This window comes from Mesoplodon bidens, assembly GCF_964165515.1.
Source record: "Mesoplodon bidens genome assembly, chromosome: 3".
NCBI lineage: Eukaryota > Metazoa > Chordata > Mammalia > Artiodactyla > Ziphiidae > Mesoplodon > Mesoplodon bidens.
The window spans coordinates 48,775,662-48,789,594 of NC_138178.1; the positions used below are offsets into that span (position 1 = coordinate 48,775,662).

The window sequence follows — 13,933 nt, forward strand, 5'->3', positions numbered from 1 at the left end:
CTCAGCCACCATCTGTCCCTATTTCACTCTCATTTTTTCTCCTTCTGAGATATCAATTACACATACTTTAGACCTTTTTAATGTATCACCTATGTCTCTTAAGCTCTTTTCTGTATTTTCTACACTTTTGTTTCTAAGTGGTTTGCCCTATGTTTTTATGACGTACTATTCAGATCTAAGCCCGTCAAATTCTTCGTTTCTGTTGTTATATTTTTCAATTCTAGAATTTCCATTAGGTTCTTTTGTTCATTTTCAATTTTCTGCTGAAATTTTTAATTTCCTCTTTATGTACTTGAACATATTATAAAGTCTGTTTATCTGTATCTGATCATTTCATTATTCACATACCTTTAGGTTGTTTACACGTCTGACACCCCAGCTATACTGTAAGCTCTGTGAGGGTGTATACCTGTCATTTATTCTTGAATGGCTAATGTTTGATAAATAATTCTTTCCCTCTCACTCTTTCATCATGTTGCCTCATTTGCTAATGTGCTGATTATTTTGAACTGAGTGCCAGACAATGTGCATGGAAAACCACAGATATAATCTGAGGCTTCAAGTAATGATATCTTTCTCAAGAGAAGATCTGTTTTCACTTCTGGCAGGCAATGAGCCTTGGTGCACTAGTAATCCTCGATTACCTTAATCCAATCAGAGATTAAGAAGATGTGGTGTGAAACTTTAACCCCTGTGAGGGGAGGCAGAACACTTTCTGATTCACCCTTACTTCTAGGGAGCAGCCCTTCATTCAAGATCCCAACCTGAAGTCCCGAAATAGTATTTTTATCTTTAGCCTCAAGAATCTGGAGGGTTCTATTCTGCTTTTCAGTCTCTTAGCTACCTCCTCAGGAACTGGAAGATACAGCTAGAGAAAAGGTAGCCCCAAACGTCAGGCTCACCTTCCTAAGTGCTCTCTTTTTTCCCTAAGATCTGGTCCCACACTTCTTCACAGCTTTGTTATCTCTCCAATGCCTTCTAACAAATACACACACATGCGGACACAAATATAACATATTTTTTTAAATATTCATATTTTGAGGTCAGGTTGGTCTCTATTAGTTGCTCTAAACAGGAGAAAGACTACTTCTCTATTTCTTGAAAACAATTCTTTGTCCATGTTATGAATTGTGAATATTGTCTCAAAGTTTGTAACTGTCTTCACTTTAAGGTGTCCTTTACTCTTAATTTTCATAGAGTGAAATACATCAATTCTTTAATAGTCAAAGATTCCATGCCTTATTCAAAGTGTTTCTCTACTTGAAAATACAAAGTATTTTTTAATATCTTCTTTTGTCAAGTGTCTTTTCAAATGCTTTTGCCCATTTTTTAATTGAGGTTTGACCATTTTTAAAAAACTGAGTTATAAGAGTTCTTGTTATATTCTGGAGAAGCCTTCTGTCAGATATATGTACTGCTGACATTTTTCTCACAGTCTGTGGCTTCTTTTTACATTTTCTTAACTGTATCTTTTGAGAAGTTTTTAATTTTGACAAAGTCGCGTTCATAATTTTTTTCGGCAGGGTATTTTTGTGTCCTAAGAAATTGCTGTCCATTCCAAAGTCACAAAAATTTCCTCCATGTTTTTATCTAGAAGTTTACATTTTAGCTTTAAGCATGCAGATTTATTATCCGTTTTGAGTTTATTTTTGTATAAGGTGTAATGGTATAAGTTGAGGTTCTTTTTTTTTATGGATATTCAATTGTTCCAGTACTATCTGTCAGACTGCTCTTTCGTCCTTTATATTACCTTGGGACTTTTGTGAAAATCAACTGGCCAAATGGATATGGACTCTCTATTCTGTTCCATGACCTGTAAGTCTATCCTGAGGTCAAGATGACACCATCTTGATTACTGTAGCTTTACAGTAAATCTCAAAATCAGGTAGTATAAGTCCTCTAGCTTTTGTTCTTTTTTGAAAATTGTTTTGTCTATTGTAGGTCCTTTACATTTCCATATAACTTTGAAAATCTGTTTGTCAATTACTAGATAAATCCCCACTGGGAGATTATATTTGGTTCTTTTATTATAATTACTATTCTCTTTGTTTTCATAGCTTTTTGTAGTTTTTTGAACACATTAATATTAGTTGTTTCAACGCCCTCATGTGCTAATGCCTGTAATTTCTAGTCTGTTTCTATCTGGGTGGTTTTTTGTTCTGATTATGGATCACATTTTCCAACTTCTTGAGCTTCTGGTCATCTAGCAATGTTTTCTGAACATCTGACATTCTGAATGCTACATTGTTGAGTATCTGCATTCAGTGTCCTTCTTTAACAAGTATTATTGAGCTTTGTTCTGACAGGCAACTAATTTACTTGAAAATCACCTTGATCTTTCTGAAGCTTGGTTTTTCAGCTTAGTTAGGACAGGTCTGGAGTAGCCTTTAGCCTAGGGTGAGATTAGCCTACTCCAAGCATGGTTTGAGATCTCTACCAAGTACAATTTCTGATTGTTGTTTCAGTTCATAGATTCCTCAGTAGTTTTTCTTTCTCGGGTAGTTTTCTCATAGAACCTCACCCTGTGCATGCACAGCTTAGAATCCGGCTAAGATTCAAGGCGACCCCTGTGCAGATATCTAGAGCTTTTTTTCAGCATAGCTCTCTCCTCTCAGGTACTATGTCCATAAATCCAGATACCTCAGCCTTCCAGAACCTGAACGTATCTCTTCTATTGTGCAACAGCGCTGCGCACTTCTTACTCTTCTTGAAATGCCCTTCATTGTGCCATTCCTAAAATTTTGCCTCCAGTCAAAAAGTCAGGGAAATCACAGAGATACTTATTTCTCCTCTCTCAGGTATCTCAATCCTGTACTGCCTGTGGCCAATATTTGAAAACAATTGTTTCTTTTTTCTGTTGTTGTTCTTGTTTTGTTTCCCAGTTGTTTTTTACAGGATGGCTAGTTGGATACCAGTTACTCTATCACAGCTGGAAAGGGAAATCTCCACTTACTTGTTCTAAGAGTTTCAAAGTTTTCGTTTTAGTACTTTATAGAGTTTTGTTTTGTTTTAAATATAATGTGAGATGAAGATCCAACTTCATTTTTTCCAAATGGATAAACATTTTCTCTGGCTCCATTTATTCAATAGTCTCTACTTTCCTCCCTGATTTGAGATTTCACCTCTATCACATAACAAAGTTTCATATACGTGTGGATCTGTTCCTGAGCACTCAATTTTATTCCTCTGGTCAATTTGTACATCCCTATGCTGAAAGTACACTCTCAATTACTAGAGTTAGTCTTAATATCTTCCAGGGTAAATCTCTCTTTCCTGTTCATCACCTTCAGATGGGCCTCATTTCTTCTTAGCCTTCACTTTTCCTTGTAACATTTTAGACCCATCAAGTGCTGTGAAAAATCATGTTGTAATTTGTATGGAATTGCACTGAATCTACAAATCAATATGGGGAAAATTAATGTTTTTATATTAGGTATTATGTTCCATTTTATATAGTATATCTCTCCATAATAAAATCAATCATCTGTAACATTTCTTATAAAATTTTGTAATTTTCCTTATACAGGTCTTATAATTCTTTGTTACATTTATTCTTAGATACATAATATCCTTGGTATTATTTTTAATGGTGTCCTCTCTTACATGACATTTCTGGTGGTCTGCTGCTGATATAAAAAAATACAACCTACATTTGTATATTAAATGTTGTGTCTAGCCACTGTTAAACTGTATTATATCTAGCAATCTATACTCTCAGCCTCTCTATCCACATTGCCGATACCTTAGTACAAGCCACTATCACTTCTCAACTGAATAACTGCAACAACTCCTAATTAGTCTCCTTGTCTCTAGTTTTGCACCTCACTCTGAAGTTAAGAATTCTTTACTGGTCTTGCTATCTCTCTGGCCTTGTATATACTGTTCCTCCTCTTTCCATCTCTTCATGGTCAACCTAACTTCTGCTTTTTCTTTTAGTTTCTGATTATTGTCCTCAAACACTTGCAAGGCTAGGTTAACTAGTCTTCTTGTGTGTAGAATATCACCCTTTGCTTAATCTTCTTCCATTTCTTACTATCTTCAATTTTTCTGTGTCTCCAATTAAACTATAAACTTTGTGAGGACAAGCCTTCATCTTAATTTCCACATATTCCCAGAACCTATCACAGATCTTCTGACATATGGGAGATCAATACAAAATTGTTCAATGAATACAAGAATAAAATCTCACTTAGACTTAAAAGACCCATTTGAAATGGTATTATTTATGCCATTTTGCAGATCAAGAAACATACAAATCTGCATTTGTGACTCAAGAAATGTTAATCCATGCTACTACTTTTAGAAAGGATGTTCAAAATATATGATGTTTTATTATAAAAATAAAAAAAATTTAATTTTAAACTTGTGTTTTAAATAACCATAAAACTACCACCTATATATGAAATAAAGGAGGTCAAAAAAAGAATAAAACGTCAACAGTCAATGGCAGAAAAACTTACAATTAAAATATCAAAAGTATGATGATTTTTATTAGGGTAACTAACCATCTTGGTTTGCTTAGAGACACATGATTTTCAATGTTAAACTGGAGAAGTCTCAGGCAAACCAGGGGAAGTTGGTCACTCTAATTTTCATATTAATATAAACACATTTATACAAAATACATGTTCAGACTGGATATTTTTAAATTTTATGATAAAACATGTAAGAGAATATTTTGGACACATTATGTTTTTTGGGTCATGCAGATTTGTACTCAAATCGCAGCATCACACCTTTATTATAAGCAAGTTACTTGGCCTCTTTGAGCATTAAAAAATATAAATATTTCCTGACGGCAGTATAAATCTTTTAGAAATCCTAGAACATACATTTTTAATGCAGAAACACATACCCAAGTTCACTTCCATTTCTTAAACAAAAGTTTTTTGTTTTTTTAAACTTTTATTGGACTATAATTGCTTTACAATGGTGTGTTAGTTTCTGCTGTATCACAAAGTGAATCAGCTATACGTATACGTATACGTATATCCCCATATCCCCTCCCCCTTGCATCTCCCTTGCACCCTCCCTATCCCACCTCTCTAGGTGGTCACAAAGCACCGAGCTGGTCTCCCTGTGCTATGCGGCTGCTTCCCACTATAAATGTACATTGCATTTTACCCACAGGAAATGCATTTCTGAGTAGCCATAATTTGTATATCAATATTTGTTTTCCTGAAGTTCTTAGATTGTGTTGTTTTCAGATAATTGGATAAAAGTTTGGTTATTTGTGAGCTAAGAGGTCTCCCACACTGGAGCTTTGTAAAGTGGTTATATATAGCTCAATTAGAACATTTGTTATCTTATTTATAGTCTATTAGGTTCCCCAAAATCTTTCACTAATAAACCATTAAATGGGGTTTATTGACCAGCAGAGCTAGGAGGGATAGCTGGAGTAGGGGATGTATGTATTATCAGGCCTTCCTTTTTTGAGGGAACTTACTGAGTTTTTGTGGTTATTGAGTTTTGAAACATTGTAATACTCTTTGAAGATGTACTTAGTAGGTCAATTACCCTGTCTAAGAAATCCACATTTTTACTACATATAAGTCCAGGAAAATTGCCTTTTCCCTGTTCTCTTAAGGCCTTTGAGGTTCTTAAACACAAGTTTGTATTAAAATCCTTACCCGTGTTACTTCTTCCACACCAGTCATCTGGTACTTCCTCATCCTTTCAAATACTGAGTGATCTGCACAGCCCCCCTGTGGACCATATTTATGGGGATAGTCTAAAACACAAAGAAGAAATGTTATTACTGTTACATGTTTAGGTATTACCAATTATCTTATAAATGAAAATTTAACTGTCATAATTAATGAAAGCCATAAATGCTTATTGGGCTCCAATGGGAAAGGCATTATGCTAGGCATTCTACTTTTAAAACCTGGCAGGTTCTGAAGTTCTCCTTCAACATCATTGGTCTTTAAGTTTTTGTCACATGAATGATTTGTGAATTCTAAAAAAGAACAATAATCATTCTTTATTCTGCGTTTAACTTTCCCAACCTGTCCCACTTCAGATATACAGAGCATTTTAACACTGCAATTTACTTCATTTTGTAATTTATAACTTTCCGTTCAAACACATTAAATTTCTTATTCTGCAAATGTATAAAGCTACCTCAATTTGAACTACAGTTAGGCAAATATATCATATTTGGTTTGAATTCCTTCAATGAATACCAACTAGTCATAAGGGAAAGTAACCTAGAAACATGCTCCATGGCATAGTAAAAGCAGACTGAGTTTAAATTTCTTCAATGTATAATTCAAGTGAATGCTTTACAAAGCAATAACTATTTTATTATTACTTGTTTTCCCTTTATAATTAAAAGGTGATTAATTTAGCCTTAACTGAATTGTTTTTACTTCCAGACAGCTGTTCAATTTAGTGTAGTCATTTAAAAGTTTATTCCACTCTCTCAAGGTTCACATACTTCCCTTGTTAAGGTTCTCCTTAGTTCGTGAACATATTTTATAATTCAATCTACTACCCATAATTAAGAGAACTATCAAAATAAAATATCAAGACATGGGTTAGAGGCGAAGCACTGAAACATCCTTAAGTAACATATAGTTATAATGCATAGAATTATAATTAGAAACACTGTTTCTTAAGTAAATCTAGAACCTGAAGTGACACTGGTGACCTATTTCACTGGAAATACTAACTAAATATCACAATACAAAACTAAACTGGCAGGTAGGAGGAAGGGGTTATGGACAGCCTACTCACATTGATATAACAGCTCTGATTTAAACGTTAGTTTTTACCAGAGGTCAAGATTGCAACAGCTGTAAAATTCCAACCAATAAATGTGGAAGAAATGATAGACTTAGGGACTTCCCTGGTGGCGCAGTGGTTAAGAATCCGCCTGCCAATGCAGGGGACACGGATTCGAGCCCTGGTCTGGGGAGATCCCACATGCCACGGAGCAACTAAACCCGTGCGCCACAACTACTGAGCCTGCGCTCTACAGCCTGCGAGCCACAACTACTGAAGCCCATGTGCCACAACTACTGAAGCCTGCACGCCTAGAGCCCATGTTCTGCAACAAGAGAAGCCACTGCAATGAGAAACCCGCGCACCGCAACAAAGAGTAGCCCCCGCTCTCAGCAACTAGAGAAAACCCGTGTGCAGCAGTGAAGACCCGATGCAGCCAAAAATTAAATAAATGAATAAATAAATAAATTTAGTTAAAAAAGAAATCAAGGGGAAACCCCAGAACTCTCCCTGTTCTTAGGAAGACATTCCCTTGACCCTCATTTACCTAAACACTCACAGCTATCTACCACTTCCTGCCTTGGGAACATCAAGACTATTTTCACTGGGGCTCAGCTTTTATAGTCATGAGACTACACCACCAAGTACTCCAATTTACTATAAGTTTTTGCTGCCTCCAATTCACTACTTCCCTCTATTACCTTATTTATAGCTCCTAACTCACTGTCACTCTCTCTGATACCACCCCATCATAATTCTTAGTGATTTCAACATTCATGGAGATGATCCTTCCAATACACTCATCCTACCTTTCCTCCAACTGTCTTCTCCTACCTCAATTTCTGAAACCCCTTCTTAATCTCAACTTCCTCATCCTACTTTCTTTCCACCACTCATCTTTTCAGAACATTCCCTTTAGACTCCAACAATCCTTTGACATCTCAAAAACCCTTCAATCCACCTATGCTACCACCCTGTTCACTAGTGGATATTCTCTTTCTCCTTATTCAGTTTAAATCCCATAGACAATTATTATTATAATTACTCCACTGCATTTACCTTAAACTCCCTTGCCACCACCCCATTCCCAACTCTCCACCAAAACCTGTTTAAATTCAGCTCTCTACCTATACCGCTCCAGTTGAATGGGGCTGGAGAAGCAACTGGTAACTATAACTATTCTCATTTAAACATTATAATCTGTAACCTCAAGCAGTTCCTTTATGTCACCTGACAATGATAATGTATTTCTAGAGTCCCTTCTCAATCCTATTTCACTGTTTAACTACAGGCAGTCCCCGCTTTACCACAGTATCACAGGCAGTAAAATTGACCATGCACTGAAACTATGCAAAGTGATCTTAATAATCAATGGGGAAAATTACAACTGCTCCATGACCTTCAAAATTTTTTGTCAAACTACTGAAACTCCCCTGTTATTTATAAATGTGTAGGGGAATTAAAAAATAAAACTATGACCTATATAGTACACTATAATTTAAAACATTAGAAACATCAAAGGACTTCCCTAGTGGAGCAGTGGTTAAGAATCTGCCCAGCAATGCAGGGGACACGGGTTCGAGCCCTGGTCTGGGAAGATCCCACATGCCACGGAGCAACTAAGCCCGTGTGCCACAACTACTGAGCCTGCATGCCACAACTCCTGAAGCCCACATGCCTAGAGCATGTGCTCCACAACAACAGAAGCCACCACAGTGAGAAGCCCACGCACCACAACAAAGAGTAGCCCCTGCTCGCCACAACTAGAGAAAGCCCTCGTGCAGCAACGAAGACCCAACACAGCCAAAATTTAATTAATTAATTAATTAATTATTTTAAAAAAGAAACATCAAGAATTAGAATATTTAAAAGAACTAATGTTTTGTTTCTTTGTAAATTGTATCTTATATATCATATATTTTATATATGCTTCAAAATCTGTCAGCACAAAACTCTTCCAATAGAAGAAAAGGAATCGAGTATAAAATGTTTCCCATATACTTTCAAAACTTCTAAAAGAACCTATTTTCCCTGGTCACCACATTAACTATGAAAATGGACAATAACATTTTCCCTCTAAAATTACTGACAATATAATCCCCATTTCTAGAAAAAGCCTTTGTTCAACTAATGAATAAGCCCTCATTGAGATGCTAAATCATAGGATGCAACTGTAGTTCCCCTGAAAAGGCCAAACAGCATATTCTTTCACAAAGAATGAGTCATTGGCGTAGAATATTCAGCCTATTTAAAACAAAGATCAGCTTTAAATCTACGGCCTTTCTTCCAGTTCCTCTGCATGCCAACCTCTTGCTTCTGTTTTGTTGTAGGAAGCACAGATATAAATAATACATATATTGTGATACCACCTCAAGCAGGAAATAGCTCTAGTTAACTCTCAATCATCCACTCCAGGAAGGGGGAATATTTACAGTACAGATCATCTGCCCAACAGATGCGTAAAACACCCACTTCTCACTACAGACTAACTAGACCAGACTTTATCTCCTCACTACTCCCAGCAAGCCATCCCTCCCTCAACATGACTGCCAGGTTAGAAATTTGACTGCAGAGTCCAAAGTTTTAGCTATGAGATAACTCTCTAACCATCAAAACTTGGTGTAATTCCTCCAATGACACACTATGAATCACTAAATTCAATCAAATGACCCAACTTTTATGATATTCACTGAATTTAAAAGACAGTGGTTCCACAGACAGATACTGTACAAAAAGTTGATTTGCTAGGTATCGAAGGGTAGGTGGGTTGGGTCCTTGCCCATGAAAATGCCACTGACTCCCAAAGTTGCCAAAAATCCACAAGGATTCATTGAGACAGTAAAAAGACGAGCAGACTTTTTGTTTTCTGTAAGGAGAGATGATGAGTGTGGAGGAATGGACGGATGGGTCAAGCAGCCCCCAAATACCCTTCCCCCTTCCAACTGCAGTGGACAGAGGTCCCTTTCTCCCTAGTGGCCCTTCCCCCATCCCCCACAACCAGTCTGTTTGGGGAGGGTGGGGAGAACAGGGAGAGAAGGGCATAGTATGAAGGACAGTAAGCTAAAGATGGTCCCCTTTTCAACATGCACTCACAACCCTGCTCTCACAGGAAACAAACTCAGAGCTGGTCCAGGCATGTCCCTTCCCACCCTTGTTTTTTAAGAAAGGTTAGTGTTGGGGGCCAAGGGAATCACGGGTATCAGGTCAATAGGAGAAATGTTGCTCTATTATTCTGATCAGGAGACTGTAAAGTGCATTAGGACAGAAACTTTGCCCTGTTCATCACTGTATCCAATGTATCTGAAAGTGTCTTGTACAGATTAGACACTCAAATAATAAATAAAATAAATTTATTAAGAAAAAAAATGATAAGCAAGACCTAAAGGGCTATTCACCAAAATGCTAACGGTGATGGATATGCTTCATCTTCTACTTAATTCACAAGCAAAAATGTCTATTTTATATAGTCATTTGATAATCAGAAAAACCAAAAATATTTCCAGCTTTAGAGGAAAAGTAGTTTGGAATCATCAAATTTTAGAAGAAATAAGAAGTATTAATGATCTACATACTCACTTTATAACATGAAGAAAATGACACCCAGAAAAGGTAAAGTTACTTACTTGCATAAGGTCACAAAGCTATTCTCAAACTTCATCCTGATTTCCCTTCAAACTACTTTCTCATACAAAAGCCATGCCTCAGTTCTGACACATTACCTCTTGTGCTTTTTCCTTACCATGTCTCCCACTAACTTGTGTGATCTTAAGCAAATGAATTAAACTCTGCAACAGTTTTAACTAGTTGATCTACAAGGTCACCTTTTTAAAAATATTTTTTCATTTTTTAGCTGTGCCACGCAGCATGTGGGATCTTAGTTCCCCGACCAGGGATCAAACCCACACCCCCTGCATTGGAAGCGCAGAGTCTTAACCACTAGACCACCAGGGAAGTCCCCTACAAGGTTGCCTTTAAGTCCATGATTCTGCAGGGGAACAAAATTTGCCACCCCATGTCTCTCTCTGGCATAAGGATTATTTTAGACTGATTATTTTTAAGAAACAGAAGACTAAGGAAGTCTTTCTTTTTACCTGCCCTTTAACTGCCTAGAAGAATTTAGATAAAGGGCCTGGTTCAGGAACAGCACTATCAACAGAGAGATCTACATAGAAAATGGGCTAGGTGTGGTAGGAGGAACTTGGCAGGGCCCAGAGACCAAGTCCTCTCTGTGTCCCCTTGTTCCTGCCTGGCAGAGCAAACATTTGTTTATCCAACATTTGCTTTTCCATCTTCCTATAATTTTTTCCCTCCCCCTTGAAGTACCAAACCCCTAGCCCCTTCTCCTCTCAAATGCCATATAAACCTCAATTGCCTAACTGGGGCCTCATTTTTCTGATGGAGACCTCGTACATACATAATTAAATTTGATTTTCTCCTTTTCATCTGTCTCATGTCAATTTAATTCTTAGACCAGGTAGAAGAACCTAAAAAGGGCAGAGGGCAATTTTTTCCTTCCCCAGCAATTCTAAACCTCTACAGTTGCTGAAAGCAGTAAAATCCACATCATTGAATTCCTAGTCTAATTTCTGAATATAAATATAAGATAACAAGATTGCTTATGCAGATTATCTAATCTCCAAATTTATAAACCATGAACAGAATTTAACATTTTCATAATAAATCTTGTATCACAATGTAAAGCAACTCTTTACAGGGCCCAAGTCCTAGACCAACGTCCTCAGGCACACCCACAAGGTCGCTAGCATAAACGTCAAGCACTGAATTGTGCTAGAAGAGATGTGAAAGCCCTAGTTTTAGCGCCTCTTATCCCTAGTGCATACACACATATATACTCAATGCTACTTCTACTAGTTTTTCTGTAACTCATCACTCATAAAAGTTGAACGTAAAATGTAAAATTACTCTATTTTTCAGTAGGGAGGATAGCCACACTTCTGCAAAATCAACAATGATACCAAAAATAAAGCCTTAGCTTTCTCCTAATCTTTTTTTTAATCTTCACAATAATTGTCTTTACCGTCATTAAGTCCCTTGACTTTAGCCACCTTTAAACAAGTCTCTACTAACTTAACAATGTAACTAAAAAGTACTGGAGTAAAAGCCAGGAAACATGGATCCTTGCCATGAAAATATCTTGCCCAAGTTGCTTAAGACTCTTTAGGCTGCAGTTTCCATCATCTTCAAACTTAGCGTTTAGAACTAATTCTAGTCCCTTTTGCAATCGTACTAAAGTTACAGAATTCCGTTGAATTCAGAACGACATCAATCTTCTGGTCTACTCCAGAAAACTATTTTCCATGAACAGTTTGCTGATGAGGTATGATGAAGAAACAATGCCCCCCCAAAGAAAATCCCTATTCTTTAAATGCATATGCTTGTGAAGTCTTAATTTAAAACTTTCAAATTCATTCTTCTTACTATCACATCAGATGTCTAGAAACTTTTTCCAAACTCTCAAAACATGACTTGACAGTATAATGACAACTTATTAAAAACTGCATCTTTATGCAATATTCAGATGTACAATGAATTAATTTTCTTATTCAATCTGTTTGTAAAAACATCTCAAACACTGCAAAACACAGTCATGAGGTGATATTTCTCAGAAAAAAAGAACAAAATTTCCAAATATAATTTTACTTTCTAGGATGAGTTTTAAAGCTGTTTTACAATATAAGAGCTCTTTTATTTTTAAATAATCTTATGTTTCTGAAAGGATCATTATGCAGCCAAAATATTTTCTACTTATGTTTTTAAATAAATATATACACAAATATATATTGGGTTGGCCAAAAAGTTCACTTGGGTTTTCCGTAACATCTTATGGAAAAACCTGAATGCATTTTTTGGCTAACCCGATACATACGGTAACCAATCAGAAAACGTCTTGATCTAAAGTGTTCGCAACTTGAGTCTTATTTACATAAATAAAACAAAATAAACTGTGACTGAATAATATGAAAGGGCTGGGCGTATTTCCTCCAAATTCTGCAAAAAGAATTAAATCCCTCACTGTCTCTTTTTAATCTGTTTTTTTAAATGTGTTCCCAATTAAATATCTCACATTTCTAATTAAATATTTTTCAAATAGCTACCATTTCTCACAGGCTTCTCAACTTTTCTTCATTTGTGCCTGAGAACTATTTGGAGAAATTATATTTCCCTAGAGATTAACTCAGGGGAAAAAAAAGCAAAAACAGAGTCAACAATGCCACTAAATTCTTATATTTCTTTTAAATACTGTCACTGTGCTTAAGAAAATTAAGTATTTAACATCAATGCTAAGTAAAACATGTGAATTAAAACATACAGTATAGAGATTAACCAATAAACTTGTATACTCTATGGGAGTTCTGAAGTCATGGGCACTTCCTATCATACTCTTAAGCCATTCTGCTACTGAATTATCAATCAGAACACTCCATTCCTTAATCTTTCCAAGTGTCTACCACAGTTTGTCACAATTCCATACACATAAGCACATTTCCAAGCTCAGACTGGACCTTAAGCACATATAGAAACTTTCCACGATAATCCTCAGAATTTCCTGGTACCTCTGGAAGGAAAATGTGACAATCTAACAATGTCAGATTTGAACAATGCTAGTCATTATCAATACTTTCCAATTCAATTCTTCCTTTCCTCTTTTCCTTCTATCCTTTGTCCCTCCTTTCCACTAACAGTGACACAAAAGGAGTTGGAAGTCTTAGTGACTATGACAAAACTCATTTACATCCACAACTTCAAAAACACAATATGAAACTAATTGATGTTTTTTAAGGTTTATTAAAAGCAATATCCTGAAGTTTCACAAATGAAGAGGCTTCTACCGGAAGGAGGCCTTCACCTTGAACTGGTTAAGTAAAATTTAACAGTCTCAATTTTTCAGAACAAGAAATAAGGAGTCTTCCCATTGAAGCACAAGAGAAAGAAGCGATAAGTACAGTTACAGCTAGCACACACGCTGAAAGTAAGAGTAACCTACTATTGATACAATACTATGAGGCACAGGCAAATTCAAGCTCTTTGGGCTTTCCTATACCACCCAAAGGAAAATAAATAATCTGAAGTGAAAGAATAAACCTAAACACTCTTACTCTGTGGCTTCATGTATTTACTAAAAATATCTTTTAGTTCAGAAACAAAATATTTCTTTATAAGTACAGCATGGGAAAATTACTTAGAC

General features: G+C 36.2%; 1 protein-coding gene across 1 annotated transcript in view; it reads right to left on the reverse strand.

Moving 5' to 3' along the window:
• The window catches only part of ADAM10 (ADAM metallopeptidase domain 10), a 119,095-nt gene that overhangs the window by 57,075 nt on the left and 48,087 nt on the right, over window positions 1-13,933 (reverse strand). The window contains exon 5 of the mRNA XM_081228747.1: window positions 5,631-5,731. Within this exon, the coding sequence (XP_081084873.1) occupies window positions 5,631-5,731 (101 nt within the window). The remainder of the gene's footprint in view (window positions 1-5,630; window positions 5,732-13,933) is intronic.